Raw genomic sequence first — 22,267 nt, 5'->3', positions numbered from 1 at the left:
GGACATGAGGATAGACTTAGTGTGAACGGTGGGGGGAATAATTAAGCTTCTGTAAACTCAACTGTGTGGTCTGAAGGAGCAAAAGGGGTTTCACAACCTTCTGACAACTGCACAGAGGCCTGCAGATCCTCCAAACAATCCACTTCCACACTAGTCTGTTCTCCTACTGCACCAGATATGTGAGGACTGGAGTGGGTGCATCAACATCCTGCATAAAAACGTGACGATGGCTCTATTAAATAGTTGTGTCCTGCATGTGGAATTAATGAGACAGCACATGTGCCTACTAAACAATAATGCCACTTCCCACTAGCAGGTCAGTCGGCTGAGCTTGTGCAGTGCAATGTGAAATGTGCACTCACAGCAGAAAAAGCAGCGAAAACTACAGTGAGATGAGGCCCCTTGTGGCCACGAGTGGATTCAATCAATCTGAATTAGAGATGTGAAGGGTTCCAAGGTTTTGTCTTGTTTCATGTGAAGAGGGAGAACAAAATGAAAATTGACCTGGCAGCCTTCATTTAGTGACAATGTGCTAAAGTATCATAAGGTATGATGGGTATTCATCAAAGTGATCTGCACAAGCGAGGGCAATACAGTGGCACAAAGGTTTTCAATTGAAAACCAAAATACTCATTAGTGTAACACTCAACATCAGCGGCAATCAGAAGTTGCATTAGCCGTGAGAGGACAAAATTACATCCCTAAAACGGTTTAAATACATCTCAGACCAGCTAGGATGTAAAGCATTGGATTATGCACTAACAATATTCCAAATCCTATATGAATATCTATACATTCTCTCCTTGATATACTAGGCCTCATTAAGAGGCGATGACGTTTTCTTTGCAATTTCACGTTATTTATCAGTTTAAGATCTGGGAGGACATAAGAATACCCACGAATGTCAAAGAAAATATATTTAAAAAAATAATACAGCAGTAATATATAGCAGTAATTCAAATATACTGAAGCGCTTGAGGAAGGGAAAGAATAATTCAACTGATTAAGGGGACGTGGAAATATTTACAGCTAAGGAGCCCAGTTTAGTCTGTCGTTGGGCTTAACAGGGAAGAGGAGAACTTACATGAAACTCTCCTAGTTTATTGCATTCTGCATCTGTATTTTATGAAAGAAATATGTAATACTCACACAAGGTTATGCCTGAGATTAATAAGGCAATTAATAAAAGTGAGATTGAGGAAGAGTTATGGCATGATGCGATTTCTACTACTATGAATACAAGTTGATTTCATCTATTATTAAATAATACATCTAACTAACTATAAAGCAAGGACCCCCTGTGTGTGTGTGTGTGTGTGTGTGTGTGTGTGTGTGTGTGTGTGTGTGTGTGTGTGTGTGTGTTGTCTTTTAAATATCTCGAGAACTTTTGGTCCAATCCATCTCATACTTGGCAGGTGTATTGCTGGGTACCCAATGAACTTGGCGTTTGGAATCTGGAGCAGTTTGGACAGCGTTGACTATTAGTAAATATGAATGAAACTAAGCGGCCGCTCAATAAAGGTTGAGAGAAAAAAACAGCGGCTTGTGTGCATCTGTGGGGACGGGGCTTCGGCTCTCATCAAGTCAAGCATGTCTTTGCAGAGGGCTGCCGGCGATTAATATGCCTATTTGGAAATTAATACATGTGTGTTTCTGACTGGTGGATATAGCCTACTAACCTTACGACTGAACTTTTCTACATTTACCTCAACAAGCATGAGGGCTATCCCGCAGGTCAGGATCACCACTCTGCCTTGCAACTCAAATTGTAACTTATGTTACCGCCAGCAAAATACCTCCGTAAATTAAATCCATGCTTTAACATTACTTTATAAAATGCTAGGTTGTACAGTGTCAAAATGTTCAAATAAAAAACATAAATGAAAAAAAAGGCACAAATTGCTCATTTGTATGCTTTTATCTACAATAAGAACCACACCATTTGAGCAATATACAAAACGTTTTTTTTTTATTTTCAGTATGAAGTGCTTCAAAACACACATGGAATTGTTTTGACAAAAGATCTTTAGAAAATGTCTACTATGGAGAAGAAGCAGGGTTTTTCTGCAGGGTAGTGGACCTCCTATCACCTGTGAAATATTACTTCAGTTAATCTCACACAATTGTTTAATTGTGATTAAACTCATGGGACAAACAGGAAGTCTCAACCCTCCAGCTGCACCATTCTCCTCTACTGTATCAACATCAACATCAGCTGGGAAACAGACAGGTCTTCTCCACTGAAATCTATCCACTGGCTCAGCCACAATACATCTGTAACACTCTTTAATTAAAACAGTGATTTTGTTTGTTCTTGGTTGCAGCTAAAGTCTGTGGTGGTGTGGGCTTTGTACAGACAGGGCAGACCACCTGTATTTTTGAGATGGATGGGCTCCAGGCCAGCAGCATCTCAGAGTCTGATCAGGCCTGTGCCGCAATCCTCTCAATAATTCTCCTGTAGTCTTCCACAACAACCTGATAACTCTTCTCCAGCTCCTCGTGCTGCGTCTGAGTGTCCATCTGATCCATGTGGGACACCAGCTCCTCCGGCCGCAGGCACTTCCTCATCTTTGTCAGCTCCCTCTGATTTTTCTGCACAAAATTAATAAAAAACACACACACACACACACACACACACACGGTGTTAAATCAGTTCACCCACTTCCTCTAAAAAGACACAAACCTGCTTAGTAATTCAGTAAATCATAGCATTTAGGTAAGATGTCTATGGTGAGGAAATGTCTTTCTTATGCCCCTACACACATCGTGGGACATGTGGCTAAATCTTTAATTTTATGTCACCTGGATTATTGTGCACCTGTATGGTCATCTATATCTAAAAGGTCAACTAAAGACATTACAAACTGCTCAAAACAGAGCTGCCAGGTTAGTATTACATTGGCCCTTAAGAACAAACACTATCAGCATGCACCGTCGACTCTCATGGTTAACGGTAGAGAACAGGCTGGTTTTCAATACAACTACATTTTTCAGAAACACTGTCTTTTTCTCTCAACCCGTTTTCTTATATAACCAAATCGCTAGGTGTGATCAGGTTTATTCTCATTTGACTAGGTCAGCTGATGATGGCCAGATGATGTTACCGCACCCAAAATCAAATGCTTTAAAGAGAACAGTTATTTATCGTGCTATCAATCACTGGAATAATTGCCCACTGAATATACGTAAAATGAATAGCAAAGTCTCTTTCAAGTACCATCTGAGAATGCACCATTTAAAATTGTGAATAGGGAATGGACATATTTACTGTATGAATGTAATAATGAACATAATACTGTAATAACTTATTCTGAATAATTTCTGATGATTTTTATAATGACGTCTACAATGTTTTACTGTTTTTAGATTATCATTGTTAAATGATTTTTTTTTTCTTCTTCTTCTTCTTCTTCTTTTTGTTGGACCCCAGGAAGATTAGCTCGTCCCACTTTGGTGACAGCTAATGGGGATCTTTTTAACAATAAACAATGTCAGAACTGAGATTGATGTATATTGTACCATGTTCATAGTGCTTGCTTATGGTGGGAATAATCATCATTCCCAATGGATTTTGTATCTGATCTGATCTCTAACTTCTGCTTTTGGATCTTATTTGGCTGGATAGATAACAGCCAGCATGTGAACACCTTGTTTAGGTGTTTTGATTATCTAACAGGACAGATCACCAGTTACAAATGGACAATATGAAGTCTCAAATCATTACAGAATGGGTTGTTTTACTTGATTTGTGTTTATCATGGATACAAGTCTGTCATGTTATAATATCTGGTTATGTGGTATTACCATTGTTTACATTGTTAAGCGACACCGTTATGTGGTTGGAGTGTATTTTCAGAAGCAGATTGGGCGTATGTGGGATTGACTGCAGTTCACACATGTTCACTGTAATGAAGGAATATGTCACCCAGTTTTATTTAAGCAGCTGGTTATGGGAAAATTGAAATATCACCAGTGTTATCCTTCTATAAAAAAGATTCCATTAAGCAGTCCCTCCAGAAAAACGTGATTATGCGATCGCATAATTCAATGCATAATCAGCCAAAGTCCACATATTTATGCGGGGGACGCATTTTTTCAAATACGCCGCGCTTTCGCCGCATAAATTGCTGATTTCCGTGCAAAATATGCGGGGCTTGCATGATTTCATAATCCCTGCATTTTCGTTGCAAAAAAGTCACATATATAGCAGAAAAATGTTGCGTTTACTTCACACAAGAGCAGCCATTTTCCCCTGTTGCCATGGGAACGTTATGAAGTGACGTAATTACGCGACGAGAACATCATCGAAAAGCTGCAAACCCCGCGATGAAGCCATGATGAAACCGCAGTTTTTGCAAGTTCCCGCAATTTCATCGCATAAAATTGCATAAATATCCCGCATATTCCATCGCATTTTTTAAGAAAACGTGCCGCATAATCAAGGATTTTTGCCCGCAACAATCACAAAAAAACTCCGCATTTTTCTGGAAGGACTGATTCAAGGAATTTCTGCATATTAAATTAAAGACCTTATTAAACAAGACAAAATATGTTATGCAAGATAAGGATATAGACCAGGCAATGTACCAGGCCAACTAAATGTTATTAATGGCTAATTACTGATCTTTAAAGCATTAATAACTTATTTATTAACAATTAATGAATCCATTGGTAACAGTTTATGTACCCTTGGAAAAGGGCATTATTAGACAGTGGTGTTAACATTTGTATTGAAATCAGAATGCTGAAAGGTGTTCTGGACATGGACAGACAAATTACACATTCACTTAGTTGAGTGCAATCAGCTGCTTGACAAATCCTGCACGCACATGCATGCAGACGTGGTTGCTGAGGGTAAGAGCAGAAATGTATAATCCCCCTCACATTCACAGAGCAGCCGCTTCTGCCATTCAACTAACTACATGCTAAATCTCCTCAGGGAAGGAAAAACGCTGTGCATCTGGCCACCAGATCTTTCCTTGCCACTCTCCTAAGGAATTCCTACTTCCCGCTTCACCACATAAGTCATTTCCACGTCAGATTCAGCCTTGCTTTTTAAACGTGGTTACCTTGCTGACAGCAAACTCTATAATGGCTGGTATGCAAAGTCTCAGTGAGCAGCTCAAACATAAAATGTCACAAGAAAACAGGATGTAGGGTGTCAAATGTTGGTGCACACAGATCTACTCAGTATTTCACACTGTCAAGTCTGGTGAAACATAATCAGAGAAGCTTAGGATATTCTCTTCACCAGGCTTAAGTGTGTTACACTAAATCTCTGAAACTCAAATAAAACTTGCCCAGAATAACATAAGAAAATAACAAAAGCGATTTTACAAAATTGCTGGTTTCCTGGTGAGGTTCTAAAAGCGCTGCAATAGTAAAGCTACAGAACTGTGAATAGAGCCAGTTTTTTGACAAAGTGCTTCAAACTCACTTTGATAAAAAAAAAAAAAAAAAAAAAAAAAAAATTGATCCCAAAGAAATGTAAATCCTGACTAATGGCATGTGCCTGAATAGAATAAAGCTCCAGCAGCAGCAAAACCACAGACGCCTGGTGCGCCCTATTGTGGCTGTAACAATAAGGCACTAGTAATCTATCACTTATCAGAAAAGGGGGCTGAAGATCAATTTTTCTACTGTTTTAAAAGGTGATACAATAAACAGCGACAATACGGAGCTGTAAACCAATCAAGTGTATGCCACACATGGGCCACTTTGCTTCCTACACTTACCAGCTGTAATGGTATGCTAACAAAAGGTAGAAGACTGCACACTGGATTCTTGTTTGAAAGTTACAGAGTAGACATTCAGATTGATTTCTGAATAAATCAGGAAATCACTTCATCAGAACATCATCTGCACGCACTTTTGTTGACCCTCTCCACACTGGCATGTAAACCACTCTGAAGCTGTGATGATTAAAACCTCACCCTGTATGGTCCAAATAGCCTCTTCTTCACCTCCAAACGATACTCTCTTGCTTTGTCTTCATCACTCATGTCTGTTGCTCTCAGGCGCAGAATTTCATACACTCGCCTGGCATGTTTCTGTAGAAAAAGTCAATAATTAAAATGATTTAATTATTCTTAAAACGTACAAAGCACCAGTGTGCCTCATCGGGAGCCTAACACACTTTGCAGCACAATGGCTACAGGAAGTCATAAGCTATTCAGGGCTTATGATAAATCAGGCCTCTAGTTATCTATTCCAAGGAGAGTAAAAAGTCTTCTCAAGCAAAGCCACCAGTTAGTGCATTTACATCACAGATTCCACACTATGATGACCAGTGACATGAACCAATATAGAATCAAATGCACTGTTTACAGTATTAAAGATAAGGTTTAATAATGTGGAAGAGACAATACAAGTTGGAACAAGGAATATGTGTTCTTTTATAAATTGTGACCTTAAAATGAATCTTGACTTTTTGGTAAAACTGAGTTACACAAACATCACCCGTACTGAAGATTAAAGCTAGGGTCTTATTGCTGCGCATACATACTTTATAGAGCACGATTTGGATTAATGGTCAATTAATGGATTAGTTGACTGGCAACAATTTTGATAATCCATAATTGTTTGAGTCATTTATCAAGCATGCCAAACATAATCTGCTTCCAACATCTTAAATGTGACGATTTTCTGCTTTTCTGTTTTATAATCACTGTACAATGAATATTTTGGGCTTTTGGACTGCTGTCCGGGGAAAACACAAAATATGAAGGTGTCGCCTTGGGGTTTTACAAAATTGTGATGGCGTTTTTCTACTTTTTTTAACATTTTAGAAAAAAAACTATTTATTGAACACAGAAAAAAAATAATCATTGGTTGCAGCCTCATACAACACCTTGTTAATTTTCAACTTGTCTTGTGCCTCTTTGGCCATGTCAGCTGAGAAGCCGAGGGGCAGCTTGTCCACAGCGAAGGACGGCAGGCCTTGACAAAGCTTGACCAGCACATAGTCTCTCAGCTTCACGTAGCTCTCAGAGGGATCTTCAGCTGATAACAAACACCATCACACAATTAAAATCAGTTAACAGTTTGCAATAAACCTGACAAACATAGCTTGATTCAACACTGTTAATATTGAGGTCAGCGTATTAAATTGGAGGAGCAGGTGAAGGATTTTTGAGTCGACACAAAAAAGGCAAAAACTGAAATATTTCAAATCTTTTAAAAACATTTTCAAGAAGCTACTTACAAACAACAATGAATAAATATTACTTGAGGCCAAACAAACAGGCAGGAACGTACTGCCTATTCAACTGCTAAATGTTAAGTTCTTTCTTGAAAGGGATTCCTCTCTCAAAGGATGCCTCTTTAGTATTCATCCTCTGGGTCCATGCAAAGAAACTATTTCAATCCAACTAGTTTGAATAAAGCTGTAGCACATTCTGGTATACATTCCAGCCCTCTAAATTAACTCAACCCCTGGATCCACCAAGTGCAGAGAAAAATCATTTAAACTGTTTGTGGGAGACATTAAGGTTCTCACTCAGATTAAATGTTTACCCACGCCTTCTTCAACACAGTATAATGAACATACATGCTGTTTAAAAAAAACTAAAACCAAGATGCTCACCTGTGATGTCTTGCACTTTGGGCAGGCTGCAGTAAAATCTGTGAACTGCTTCCAGAAGCTGAGCTCCATGGCCTTCTCCTTGGAACGGAGGCAGGATCAACATTTGGCTGTTTAGTTAAAGGGCAGACATACATGCAAACATAGAGCCAGTGAGGAAACAGGCTTGTTCAAAATTAGTCACAAAACAAATTTATGTGGCATCTGAGTGGTAATTCTGAGTCAAAGCAAGATATAATAGATTGTTATCCTGATCCATCAATGCAACAAATCAAATCACATCAAAAGCTTATCTATAAAGTTGTTTTCAGATACAAATCACCCCGGTTTGGTAATGAAACAAAATCTGGTTGAATGGTTGGCTATATAAGCCAGTAATTTGGGTTCTTTGGGAAGAGGATAAAGAAATGTATAATTTTCCACTCCTTTTTCATACAAAAGAATGGGAAGGCACGTGCTGCCCCAGCAATTACCTTACACGTGGTCGGGTTTTGTCTGGGTACACGTAGTAATTATAAACTGTCATGTAGCCAACAGTTGCATAGAGAGTCTCCCCATCTTTATTGTACTTTTCAAATCTGCAGATGAAACACAAAGGCAAACAGGTCAATTACAGGCACACTCCCATGCAGTGTCCATTTTAGCCCCTCTGTTCTCGTGCCCACCCTTCACCCCACAGACGTCAGCATGTTAGAGCAGCCAGGCCCCGATTGGTACACCTGCTACAACCTGAATACATTATGCACTTAATTGGAGTACTGCAACTTAGAGGAAGAGAAGGGGTTGGAGGAGGGACTGAGCTCCTCAAAATCACTTCAGTCCATTTTCCCCATTGTCGGTATTAATAGTTGCCAGGGTAAAGAAAACACTGGCAGAGGCTCTTTTTACTGTTAAGACATTGTTCAGTGTTTCAAAAGACAACAGTATTCAATTCAGCTCTTGCCCCTGAAAAATTTGAAAAGGGCTTTCGGCACAAAGGAAGCTCTTGCCTGATCAACAATTCTCCTATGGAGGAAATATAATCAAACTGGCCTGGTAATTGGTCACAAGCGCCACAAAGGGGGGCTTTGTTTTTCAATGACACAATAAAGGCTTTAGGCTAGGGGTGGGCGTAGAGGAGGGTGCAGGGGGGTATGATGTCAATTAAGGAGGGCACTCACACAAGAAAGAAGTCCCAACGATCGTCGTCTGCATCTATGAAACTGGCAGTCTCTATGAACCACATGAGGAAGGTCTGCAGGCGCTCGTGGTACTCATGGAATCCTGGGCAGGTAATATCAGCCTGGGGCAAAAAAGGCAAAAACAAACGTCTGATATGGCTGAGCGTTAAACCTCTTCCCTGCCATTAAATCATGCAACAGCAACTATAAAAAGTTAGAAACTGATATTAAAATCTTTGGTGAGACAGTAAGTGTGATGTCTGTACCTTGTGAATCTGGTAGGTGAGTTCTCCTGCCTCCTCGCTGTGGACTGTGTATGTGTGAAGCAGGGTGCCGAAGGGCTTGAAATTGGCCTCCTTCTCCAGCAGTGAGATGAAGTCGTCAGTGTTGCAGGTGAACCCAGCGGGAACGATTTCCCGGATCTTCCCTTCGATATCATCCGGCTGGATGACACAATGTGCATGAATTTAGTTGTGCAACAAACAGATCATGATGATAAAAAGGAAAATCTAGCACGGGTTGACTTATTAAGACTTATTTCCATAAATACGTAAAGACGTATGGTATGTGAGGTATTGTATTTAAATGTAAAAAGATGCTTTTTGTTTTGTATACAGATTGTATGTTCATAAAAAAAGTTTTTTTGGGAAAAAATATAATATTGGGCAAGAGGTGAAAAAGTGCAAAACATCCTATACAATAAAACTGGAGGCATACATTTTGTACCAATAAAAAGAAAACCATTAGGCAATTAAAACTGTCAGCTGAGCAGATACGACAGCGGCGCTCTCCCTCCCTCCCTCCCCGGTGAAAAGACCACTTAAATCAGTACATTTACTACTTATGTTAAACCATGAATATGTGATGAAGTTGCCACAATAAAACGCATTTCTGCTTCTCACTGGGAAATAAAATCGTATGAATTGATCTCAACTTAACAAACCTTTGGGGCATCCATAATAGAGGCCTCTCCTCTAATCCTGCCAAATGAACCCAATCAAATGAATTTGCCCCTGCGTTTTTCAAAGAGCCTCAGAGACAAAGGGGCCCTACCCTTGGACTTTTTACTCAGTGCAACCTGTGGTTAGTTCAGCTGTAATGTTTGCATTGTATCCATTTCCACAAGGATTGACATGAGAACACTTTGCTAAGCAGCCCTTTCACACCATTTACATGTGTGATGGGCATTATTTCAGCACAGAGACCCTTGCTGCTCAGCATTGAAAACTGGGAAATGAAGAAGGTCTGAGCAAAATGCACTACAAAAGGCTAATACAACATACTGCTAATTCCCCCCACCCCCAGACATCAGCTAATATCTAACTGGAAGTAATGCACCTGCAGCTGAATGCCTCTTAACCATTGTAATTGTTCAGCCACATTTCTAAGGAAAAGGACCATACTTAAAAGGCCATGGACAAACAAGTCCCTTTGTCCCGAGCACTCTCCTACATACTAGACACTAAATTGCAGAGCTTTCCAGAATAAATGCCTTAGTTTGGCATGAATATAACTTAACAAAGTACCTTTAGAACATTTTGTTAATGTCTTTGATTTCTAACAATAATCACAAAGGGAGTACAAACTATCTAATTTGTAGTGTTGGTGTTATTTCATCTCTTTAATCTACTCCAAAGACCATACTACATTCAAAATATGCAGTCTAGTTTAGAATTATTTGTAAAGTAAAGTATTTTGTAATTTTCAAGTTAAAGCATATTTAGACATCCACATTGATTAAGAATGTAATAGAAATAATGGCATAGAACTACTACGAGCATTCAGCAGTTTCCAGCCCATGTGCACAAAAGGCCTGGCACTAAAAATCAGTGTTTTCTGTGAGAGGTCCAGCGGTACAGTGTTTTTGGCTGATTTAAAGGGGACAAGGTGATGTGATGATGAGAGTCTTGTATCAACGTGGCAGCTGCATAAACTCCATCTCTGCCTCCCGCTCTCTTCTCTCACCAGCTGCACCGCACTCCGACCGTCCACATGCACTCAGAGACAAACGCTCTTCAGATGCAGCCTGAACTCTGCTGCTCCCCTCACTCTCTACCTCTACACCAGCTGCACTCAAACCCTTAGCAAGGTGAACACTCAGGGGTCAACGCTGAACACTAAAGTAGTGGCACACAGTAAAGCCAGCCATCATATTTTAGTTTGAATATCAGCTTCAAACTATGTTCCCAAAAAGTCTAATGGCTCTCTTTACGGTTTATAAACAGTCAATTGGTTGCCATGGCAGTTATTTGGGAGATACCAGAGATGAAAGTTATGTTGAATGCCTGTCGGAAGGAACCATTGCTGTTGCATGGGGTTATTTATAATTTGAGTGCATCCACAGAAAACAACAAATCCAGGCGAGTTTATAAGTTGATCCCACTACCACCAGTTAAAGGCCACATTGTCCAGTGGGGGAGCCCCTGCTGTTTCCAGACAGGACAGATGTCCCAGAGTTGAATCATCTGACCTCAATAGGGGCCCTGGCTAATTCTTGTATTCGTTTTGCGTGTTTGGTGCGCATTGACAGCTTCAGGAAATATTCAAAGCTGGCAGCGGCCTTTTGTGAAGTCTTCTAGAAGGAGCTACCAGGACATTAAAGCATTTCGCTTTACTGTCCATTTTGTCCAAATACCGGCTATTGATATGTAAATTATTATGTGCGGCAATTAAAAAAAAAAAGGCAGAATGTTTTACATACTAAGCGGTTTAACTTTCACAAGAACATAACAACTCATTGTCAAGTCATTAGCAGAGTAATAAAGTTAATGCATTCATCATTACATATAAAATCTCACATAAACCTACTGAAGATCCGTATACAGATATTCAACCTCAACGATTTCAATTGTTGAAGACTTGAGCAACAATTTGCTCCTGGAAATATATGTACAAGATATCCAACCGTGTCACATTACTCCTCCTGCTGATTCAATCACACAAACCTCTAAAAATCAATGCCTCACGTTAGACCCCACGTACAAAATCTTTTTAAAGCCCTTCTCCTCCGACAGGGAGGAGTAGGATTAGTGTAATGGCACAGGGGGCTATAGTGGGCTGAGATGTAGTCTAACAAAACAGGCGATCTCTTACAAGAATAATGTCACCACCCACAGAGGCTCTAAGTTACTTTAGTATGTGAAGAAACAACATCCTGGTACCAAAAACTGCAGACAAAAAAGAAAAAAAAAAAAGACTACCATGGGTTCATCTACTCCCTGTAAAGAATAATTGATCGCACAATCCTGCGGTCACACAATAGGGGTAGGTTAGGTTTGTATTGGTCTGTCAAAGTTACAGTTTGATTTACTAAACTTCAGATTATAAAGGACGTCTATTGCTGTACTTTCATGCGCTGTTGAGTTTTTTCAAATCATTTTGACAAATAAAAATAAAATCCTGTTCCATTTTCACTGTGGTCGTCACCCGCTGTCAGTTTACCAAAAACACACATATGTGACACTGGATATTAAAACTAGCATTTTCACAACTACACTCAAAAGATTTCGTTTCCATTTTTTACTGATTCACAATGCTGAATCATAGTGGTCATCAGAAAAAGATTTTACTTTTTCAAAGTAAAAACAAATCTTTACATTAATATTCTAATACTTTGTCTATTCATATAGATATAAATGTTAATACATGTATAAATGAAATAAATGTAAATATTATAAACATTCATTATAATGCAGTTAGGACTGCACGATATTTTGTTTCATTCATTCGATAGTCACATCGCAGGACGTTGCGAAGTTGATGCTACAACTTCTTTGCTGCTTGATAAAAAAGTAAACTTTCACCGTTCTCCTTTTACACAATTGTTACTGGCCGCAAATTTACGAATCCCACTATGGCCACGCCAAGACCTGCCCTACGAAGCAGCTCAATTGGTTGGGGTTAGGCATTTGACCTCGAGTGGTTAAGGTTAGGATAGGCGATTGGTCAGGGGATAGGACTTGTACAAATGTGGTTACGTTACCTTGCGTAAGCATGGACGCCTGGCCAATAAATGCTATTGACATGGCGTGGCTATAGTGGGATTCGTAATATCGCTTACCGGCCGACCCTTCTCCTTTGAGACAGGTGGCCATGTGGGCTACATGTGTATGTGACATAACGTTAGTCCAATGGGGTTTGTTAAGGGAAGTGAGGCTCTCCGTGAGTAGAAAAGTACCGTAAGCGGCAGCTGACAAAGTGATGCACATGCTTTTCCATGGGTAGTGAAGCTACAGTAGTCAGTTTTTTTTATGTTCGCTGCAAAGACAAACTAAATCACCTGATTAATGCAACGTAATCACGACATCTCACGGCCATTTTTCACCGCAGAAAGCTGCTACAAGCCAGACTAAAGCTAATACAGTTACCCTAAAGAAACAATGGCTCTGTCCCAACTAACATTACGGTTCGGAGCCGCGACGCTGGAAACGTAACACTAATCTACAACAGCAGTCTGATATAACGTAATTTAAGTGTTCTTGGATACACAGTTTGTTGCTAGTGCGTAACATGCAGGCTCTGCATGCACAGCCAACCACCAATCACAATCAATATTGATCAATTCATCAAACAACCAAAGCAGGCTCTGCTAGTCGACCACAACCTGAAATTTAGAGGAAGCAACATGCATGCATTATTAATATCAATGTCAGTTTTTTCCCAATATCGTGCAGCCCTAAATGCAGTACAATTCAACAGCACCACATCATCATGTCATGTGGCTTTAACTAAAAAATAATTTGTTTTCCAGTTTGTGATATCACACAATCACCACCTGACAAAGACTGAGTTGGTACCAGCTTCATGATTTAACAGCACTTGGCGATCAGATCATATATATCGACGATTGTTTTTTTACGCTGATATTAAGGCATTTTAACAAAGCAAGCGTGACGAGTGAACTTTAAATCCTAAGCGAGACTACATGTGTGAAAGGGCAACTCTGGACAATGTGCGGACCCGATTCTCTGGACATGGTCTGGAGTTTATTTGAGAAAATGGCTTCTGGTGGAGCGGCATATCCACCTGCAGAGCCCCGTTAATCAGTACAAGTGACAAGTGAATTTGTCGCTTTTCCATTCGTTTCTGACCTCCCACATCTCCGTTCTTCATATGCATGCTCACCAAAACTTTGCTTTGTGCTCCATAAGAGTAGTTAACGTTATGGATATGATTTGGATTATGATATTAAAAGATAAGTTAATGTTAAATGGAACATGATGCTGTGATATTGTCGCACCAAGCACAGACTTATGAAAGGGAGCGCTTGTGTGAAAAGAGAATACATTGCTATTATTTATATATATATATATATATTTTAAATGTATAAATGTTTATTCACGTAATTTTAACTGTATTGCTTGCAGCTTTGATTACTACAAAGCTCAGTCAGACACTGAGTCATGCCGCCGCTCCCTGGCTGTCGAATAGCCTATCAGTGATCTCCAATAACCAAGATTGGACAATATTAAAATAGAAACAATCATCCAACCCTATTGTGCATGTTTAAAGGTCCAATATGTAATATATTTACTGTATTTAATAAAAAATGACCACAATATGTCATCAGATATTAAGGAAACATGCTAAGTTGAAATACTATCTTGTCTGACAACAATGCTAAAGCCAGTATTTTCTCCTTTGAAATTTCCATTCCAGGGGCCTGTTTCACAAAAGCAGAATATATAAATCCAGGATAACTGATAAGGCGAGGCTTGACCTAGTCTAATCTGTGCATCCTGGCTTGGTGCATTTCACGAAGGCCAAGCCAGGCTGAGGAGGAGCGACTAGGTTGAGCCAGGATGAAGTAATTCAGATAGATGCGTGTCCACGGCTTTCCTCAAAAGACCGCGAGGTTGATCACAGATTTACTGATACCAAAATGGAGAATACGCATTGTACATACTTTATACAGAGTGAGCAGCAGCTTCTTGTGGAAGTATGATGACGTGAAACACATTATTTGTATAAAAAGAAAAAGCGAGAGAAAGCGTAGCGGACGATCACGGACCGACTGAATGCGTAAGTAGCCTAAATATATACATTAACTGAGCACTGCTCTGAATTGAAACCGTCATAATCATACCATTCAAGGATTAGGCTACTAATCATTTGCACAAATTAACAGTTGTACTCTTTGCCTTAAAAGTAAGCAGAAGATAATGTTACTCAGGAAATTTACCATGAAGATCAATTTTCTACAACGCTAGAGTATGATGCGTAAATATCTCTTTCACTCTGTTTCTCCCTCTCTCTCATGGGCTAAAACATACATTTCCTAAGTCATATTAACTTCCACTGCTCGCTTTTAATGCAAAGTGTACAACTGTGTGTTTTTGCAAATGATAGTGACTCATTGAATGGTTTCAGTTAAGAGCAGTAGTTATACAGTTATACATAAATGTATATTTTTAGACTATCATTCAGTCTGTCCGCTATTATCTGCCACGCGTTTTCTCGCATTTGTTTTTTATGGGGACGAGTTTCCTTCTCTACATATTATATGCCTTGCTCCCTTGTATATATGGACATAGAAAATAAAGCCACTGAAGTAATTGGACTCTAAAATCTAGAAACTATAAAGATAATTAAGTGATAAATCCCATGCACACTGTAAACATGAATGGAACAGAGTATATTCACCAGTTATTTCCCCCCCAGCAAAATATAAGGTCAAAAACCATTGGGGTGTCCTCCCCCTGTTGTTACATGAATGTACAGTAGCCTACATCACTAGATAGTTACTGGTCCAATAAACTAAGACTATAATTTGAGAGGATTGTACAATTAGGATATGTTCTTTAAATTGTACAGTCCTCCCAAATTATAGTCCCAGTTTACTGGACAAAACAAATTGTGTGCTAAGAATGCCAAATACAATGCACATGGAAGCGGAACAAACATGATCGTTATTGTTAAAGAATTTTAAAAAAATGACCCAACTAAAATAATTTAAAGGTGCATTGGTCAACTATAGAAATGTACAACATTGTATGTATTGCCCCAAGTAACAGACTTCATTTAAAACACATTTGAAATTGTATCAGCCTTTTCTAATTATCTCAACTGCCGCCATAATATATTCATCAAACTTCTAACAACAATATGAACAGCAGTCTTCATACAGCAATATAACAGTAACAATGACTGTCACATGAATAATAATTATAAAAAATAAAAAAAATAATGGTCACAACTTTAAATAATAACAGTACTTAAAGGAACAGCAATATGCACCTGTTGTATTGTAATCCAGGCTGATAACAATAGGGTAAAACCACTGCTGGGTGATCAGAAAAGGCTCCAGGTTTAAATACATCCTGGCTGTTAGCCTGGTCAGGAGCAGGCTAGCTGCACAGAATAAATCTCCATGGTGATTTATGTGCCTCCACTTTCGTGAAACCGAGTCAAGGCTAAATTCATCCAGGATAACGGGGAAATCCCGGCTTAATCCCTTATCTTGGTTTTGTGAAACAGGCCCCAGGACGGAATGTCTGTATTTGTTTTGGCCTGTGTGTTGTTGCCAACTGCCCATTTTAACACCCGAGTTGCCAGACTAGTTGGCCTAGTGGTAGACAGTTAGCACCACAAGGTTAACCATCTTCATTACAATAACATTAAATAAGAAAATGGCTGTATAGTAAGCAGTGATCCCGCCACAGCACTAATAGTCACATTTAAGGGTGCTAGAAATGCATGTCCTACCTCCACACAATCAAACGCCTCTGTGACTTTTGAGGAATATTTCACTTTGAAGAGGGTGCTCAGGTTTCCAGCAGTGTAGAAAAGCTGTATCTGAAGACCTTTGTATCCAAAAGCGACCTCACTGCAGACAAAGTGAATTGAATCATTAAAAATCAGCAAGGTTACTTTTTATGAATAGGACACTAACTTGTAAACAGAACAGCTTTTTATCTAGTGTGCAGTCTAGGATATATTCATATTAGGGCGACAATAACAAACATCTGAGTATTCCTATTTAATAAAATGTTTTACATGCTTACTGAAGGTCTGGCCACTTTTTTCACCGTGTTGCATTGTTTCTTTCACCACTACATCACTGGCAGTTTACGGCAAAATAGATTTCATCATTATGCAACTGTGTGATTGAGCTTTACTTGCAATTACGCTTGCTGAAATAATTAATGCCCCAATTACTGAGTTCCCTTTGAGCTGATTGCAGCAAGTGCAAAAATAACCAATCCTAGTTTTGACTAATTTGGGAATGCAATTTAGAGCATAACGACACGCTACTGTAAGCCTACACACAGACACAGGTGTCACTGCCAATAATGTCGTAAGTACCAAAGCCTCTTTGTGCATCACATTAGGGTTATAATGCAACTCTTTTTACAGTTTTTGTGGGACAAAAATAACATGCAAGACAGACCTTTGTTAATGTTCACACGTTTTTACCATACCTGACACTAAACTTCCCTGCATCCTCTACAAAACTAACTATGAAACTGATATTGGCAGGTTTAACTGGGCTGAGAAAACACATCTGAAAAAAATCACGAGTAGGCTGAAGCATATGTGAAACATGAGTTCTGTAAATCTGTAGTGTTGGCAGGCTTGCTCTGAGGATTACAAACATGATGGCACATACTCTATGGGTTCAGCAGGTTACAGAGAAAGAAAGGTGCTTAAAAAAGGTCAGAGAAGCTGGTTTCTAGCCGTAACGTTACTGAATGAAATCCCCTGCTTCACCAAGATCCGGTGTTTTTTGCTGAGAATATTCGGTTGAAATAGATAGGTAAGTGGCCAGGTTGGCAGAGCAGGCGCACATATACATAGAGGTTTATACCTCGACGCAGAGGTCCAGGGTTCGAGTTTGACCTGTGACGATTTCCTGCATGTCTTCCCCTCTATCCCCCCTTTCTCACCTAGCTGTCCTGTCCATTAAAGGCGGAAAAGCCCAAAAAAATTATATTTATATTGCCCTTATTGTTGACCATGAAGTTAGCTGGAAGTGAATGTAGCCCCGGGGTGTTTTATGTGGACTGACTGCGTCTGACTCTCACTCTAAGTATTCGGGTCACACTTAAACGGGTGTCATGCTTCTGGCGCGTATCATGGTCGCAGCGAACCGTCTGGTCGTTCATACTGATTGCAGTCAGAGCTGCTCCAAGAGCAGACTTCTCTTCTGTATCCAATCATTACAACATGGTGTTCGCGTTGTTACAAAATCTTGGGAGGCGTACAGCTTGGCACTCAGACCCTCAGCACACAGTCGTCCGGGCTGCAGTTGCGTAATATCACCGTCCACTACAGATGGTCCGATACCATTTTTTGCTTCCCGATACCGATTCTGATACCTGAACTTGCGTATCGACCGACACCGAGTACCGATCCGATACCAGTGTGTCATATATTTTATCATGTTTTAACAACTGTATACTACTATCCCTGTATGGATGTGATATTATTTCTATCTTTGTTATCAGTCTGGCTCAGGTTAAACTCTTTGTGAAACATGAACAATGAATGCCACAGAACTTTCTTTTATTATCCAGATTGACAGTCAGTTATAACAGAAAAAGAACATAAATAAACTACTTTAACGTAGATTTTCTTTAGGGCTTTATTACGTGGTATCGGATCGGTGCATAAAATCCAGTACTTCCCGATAAAGATACCTGCGTTTTTTAGGCAGTATCGGAACATCTCTACCGTCCTCACCAGCTCAGTATGCAGCACCTTAAATAAATCTGCTATTGTTTATTTATTAGTTGAAATTAAAACTTTTGTTTCCATTTCATATTTTACGCCTAAGGAATGAATTATTCTACTGTCAAAGCTTATTTTCATTCAAACTTTTTAAGTATGTATTGTGTGTGAATTGAACTATGAGTCATGTATCACGTATTTAACTGAATTGTAAACTGACATTACACCGCTATCACATTTTACACGACTCTTTTCAGCCAAATTTAAACAGTTTCAAAAACTACCATGAAGGTGGGCTTGGGCAAAGCACATTAGCTACTTTGCTTCCTGGTGTGTGCTAAAAGTCCAATAATTAAACTGGATGTACCTAGCAGCTCACATGTGTGAATATAATATTTGGATGAATGTAAAATGAGGCATTTCCTTCTTTGCACAGGGAAAGCTATGTGATCATTAAAAAAAAAGGACAAATCGAAAAACGTTTTGACAACAAATACTCACTCGTCCCCATAACTTTGGTGGCTGTACTCAGGGTGGAATGTAGTACCATCATCTTCAACATCCTCTGGAAAGCGAACTGAGAGGAGACAGGGTTCAACCAATTTAAGTGAAAAATTAGAAGCTAATTCCACAAAACATTGTCACTCTACATATTATAATATTAATTTACAAAACATAAAAAAGCAAAAATAAACATACCCAGCTTTAAGCATATAGCTTCATTTGTGTCACACTTGTATTCAGCCAGTTTCTTCTCCATAGTATTTACTCCTGAGGAAACACACAAACACAAATGTTATAATTATAGTTTTTTTTGTCAGTTTTTAAACATTAGTTGTTTCGAAAGAACCATTCTGTACTTCTCCATTACATCTTGAGAGTTTAATGAATTAATGTGTTTCTTGCTGCACAATAACAGTGGTGCAGGTTTCTTAAAAGGAAAAGCAAATTAAAGCAGCAGCTTAAGACATCACAAACATTTAGTTAGCAGGAGATCATTCTGCAACAAATGTTATCAGAAAATGCAACTGTACTTAGATTCTGATATAATTAATATAAAACACAGTGAGGAAGACACAGTTGACATTTGATGACACGTGTGCCATAAATAGGCTACTCTGGTATAGGAAATTATTATTATGTGAGTGTGTAGATTCAAACTGATTTTAACAATATTAGAAATGTCTTTGCTGGAGAAGACTGAGATACTCATGCCTGATGTTATCAACACATTATTCTGTCATCGGAAATATGCAGGAGAAAACACAAGCAGCCCATGCTGACCAGTCACAGTACTTGTGGACTCTTTAACCCCCTTAACCCATAGACAGTAACCCCAAGTTGTAGTTACACTTCATCTGTGCACTCTAGGTTAAGTTACTCCATGCATGGAGTAACTTAACATAAGGTGTTGCGGTCATAATGGCGTGCAAAAGTATAACGTTAGCTAGATCCTGTGTTCTGCCAATTTTAGCTACTCTACGTTACAAGGATGGACTACCAGTGATCCTTTTAAAATTAAGGAGTAAGTTATGTGAGAAAAGGCATCAAAGCGAACGTAAGTAACGTAATGCCAGCATCTATCCATCCATACACTGACGTTCTATAAACACACAAACACTATGCTTTGACAGCCTGATAGCATGCTAGCAACGTTAGCAGGCAGGCCCCCACTGCTGCTTTGCAATGTAACGTTAGCTAAGCTAGCTATGTTATGAACTGATGACAAGCCAGTTTACAACTCCAGCGAGCGTTAAGCGGGGTCAACGCTAAAACGAAGACAGCAGTATTAAAGCATGAAAACGTTTAGCCACTTACCCGCCATTTCTACACACTGTTGTGCGGAGCTGTGTTGTCCCAAAAGACGCGCGGAATCAGGGCGACTTCCGGGTCCTTGTGTTTCCGTGGAAACAGGATGTAGTTTTTTTTGTTAACGGCTCAAACGCGCTCAAACGACTGTAGTGGTTATAATTGTGACTTTGCTACACAAAACGTGAACAAAACTGGTACTTTTGAACAAAGAAGTATTAAATACGTTAAAACTACCATTTTACAAACAGAAATGAGGGCTGCAGCCTTTTTTGATATTTATTAAACTTTGTGAACAGACAGACATTCAGCAGGTCATGGACATTCTTATCCTACTAAAGGTCTAAATATTCCAGTGTGTAAAAAACTACATATCAATCAAATGATGTATGAAAAAGTAAATATAAATCATCTATGAACATATCTAAACATAATAAATAAACAAAGACATAAATAAGTCAATATAACTTACTTAGGGGCTACAGAAAGTAATTCTTTAAAATATAACAGTTTGCGTTGTATTCACTTTTTGTGTCATAAGGGTTAATGTATCGATGTACAAATTTGGGAAGGACCGATGACTGTAGTGAAGGACTTAAATGTCCAATTTACCAACTACAAGTATACGATTTGTCATGTAACTCAAAGGTACTTCATTCAAATAAGTATTAATTAGGCATAATTGTTATAGTGTCCAGTCTAGGCTACTTATAAACACATTTCTCTATGTCTCTCCAAAACACATGAAGCGGGAAGTGACAGTTTCCGTCTCAGCTCCACAAAAAGTGTATTTAACATCTATGTCAACAAATTTAAAAATGTATTGACGTCGAAGATTTGTAGTGGAAGGAGTGTGCTACGGTGTGGCGCTGTGGACTGGAGATTTCGATGTGTGATGATGATAGAAGTGAGGAAAAAGAATAAGAATAAAAGCTTTGAAATATTGACAAACAGAGCAACAAACAAATTGAGTTAACATAAGTTAGCTGTTCTTTTTGACTAGCTTAATCAATTAGCTTAGCTAGCTGTTTTGTCTTTAAGACCAGAAAAACAATTCAGCCCAAAGTGATATCTTCTAGAGCTAGCCTCAGACTGACAACGCGTCCAGGCCGATATAGGCCTACAAGCCAAAATGTACTCACTGCAAATATATTGTCTTGCAAGGCCTACATGTTGGCCGATAATTTACAATAAACCGCAGTAGACATGCCAAAAACTATTAGGCCTAGAGCTACATAACATGGAGAAGTAGCAAATTGAATGTTTTGGTATTTTGGCTTAATATATGACTTAACATTAGTAATCGATTAGGTTATCACCACTGTTAGCAATTAGTCATCAACCCACTTTGTTTTCTGAAATACACACTGAAATGTAAACATTTTTAAATAGATTAAACAGGGGTATCTTGGAATTCTTTAATTGATTTGCTAACATGATTCAGACAAAGAAAGAATGGTAGGCTAACACCAACACGTCAAATTATAGCCCCCTTATACACTAATTACCCCCATTCATTAAAACAAAATAAAAAATATTGTGTTGTTTGTTAAATAGTTGTGTTATACATCCTTACAAATGTAAGCCTAGCTTACATTTAGTGTCATTACTCAGGCAAATTATTGGTATAGTTAAAGCTAATTACATTACTCTATGTAATAGACCAAAATACAATTATAAAATAGAAAATTATACAAACATAAAGGATTTTATGGTGATGCTCTAGAGCCCAACCAGTTTTGCTCTGACCAGACAAAGCATGATTCAAGTTTTGAGAGCACTGATAAGTTTATTTATTTATTTATTTATTACTATAAAATGTCACTCAGTAGCCTAGATATCTTGGTCAAAATTCTTTTATAACCAAATTTAAGGGATACTTCAAAGTTCTCAAATATCTGTATCAGCCTCAAAAATCCATAATTAATTTGCTATCGTGTTTAGGCAACAAATAAACCTTTAGGCTAGGGACATTGTGGTCATAGAAAGACAAGTCATTTAAAAAAATGTATAGTTAAGATACAGTTAAGTTTGGTGCTTAAAATAC

At 38.8% G+C, this 22,267-nt stretch overlaps 1 protein-coding gene across 1 annotated transcript; it reads right to left on the bottom strand.

The window, feature by feature from the left end:
- Positions 1–1,947: 1,947 nt before the first annotated feature.
- Positions 1,948–20,311, bottom strand: hat1 (histone acetyltransferase 1). The gene is made up of 11 exons (XM_078261874.1): positions 20,230–20,311; positions 19,111–19,182; positions 18,913–18,988; positions 16,447–16,567; positions 9,009–9,185; positions 8,743–8,864; positions 8,056–8,160; positions 7,586–7,692; positions 6,851–7,002; positions 5,934–6,050; positions 1,948–2,592 (listed from the first exon to the last, which is right to left on the bottom strand). The coding sequence occupies exons 1-11, from the start codon at positions 20,234–20,236 to the stop codon at positions 2,422–2,424; spliced, it is 1,227 nt and encodes a 408-aa protein (XP_078118000.1). The 5' UTR covers positions 20,237–20,311; the 3' UTR covers positions 1,948–2,421.
- Between the last annotated feature and the right edge of the window lie 1,956 nt (positions 20,312–22,267).

The sequence above is a fragment of the Sander vitreus genome, chromosome 11, assembly GCF_031162955.1.
Source record: "Sander vitreus isolate 19-12246 chromosome 11, sanVit1, whole genome shotgun sequence".
Taxonomy (NCBI): domain Eukaryota; kingdom Metazoa; phylum Chordata; class Actinopteri; order Perciformes; family Percidae; genus Sander; species Sander vitreus.
The sequence above is the reverse complement of the archived record's forward strand: the minus strand, read 5'-3'. Positions and strand labels throughout refer to the sequence as shown.

Excerpts from the sequence above, each read along its gene's own strand:
- hat1 (XM_078261874.1), bottom strand. Across the intron at positions 7,693-8,055 it reads AAAACCCGACCACGTGTAAG|CCAAATGTTGATCCTGCCTC; the intron begins GTAATTGCTGGG and ends TTAACTAAACAG. Across the intron at positions 2,593-5,933 it reads GGCTATTTGGACCATACAGG|AAAAATCAGAGGGAGCTGAC; the intron begins GTGAGGTTTTAA and ends AATTTTGTGCAG.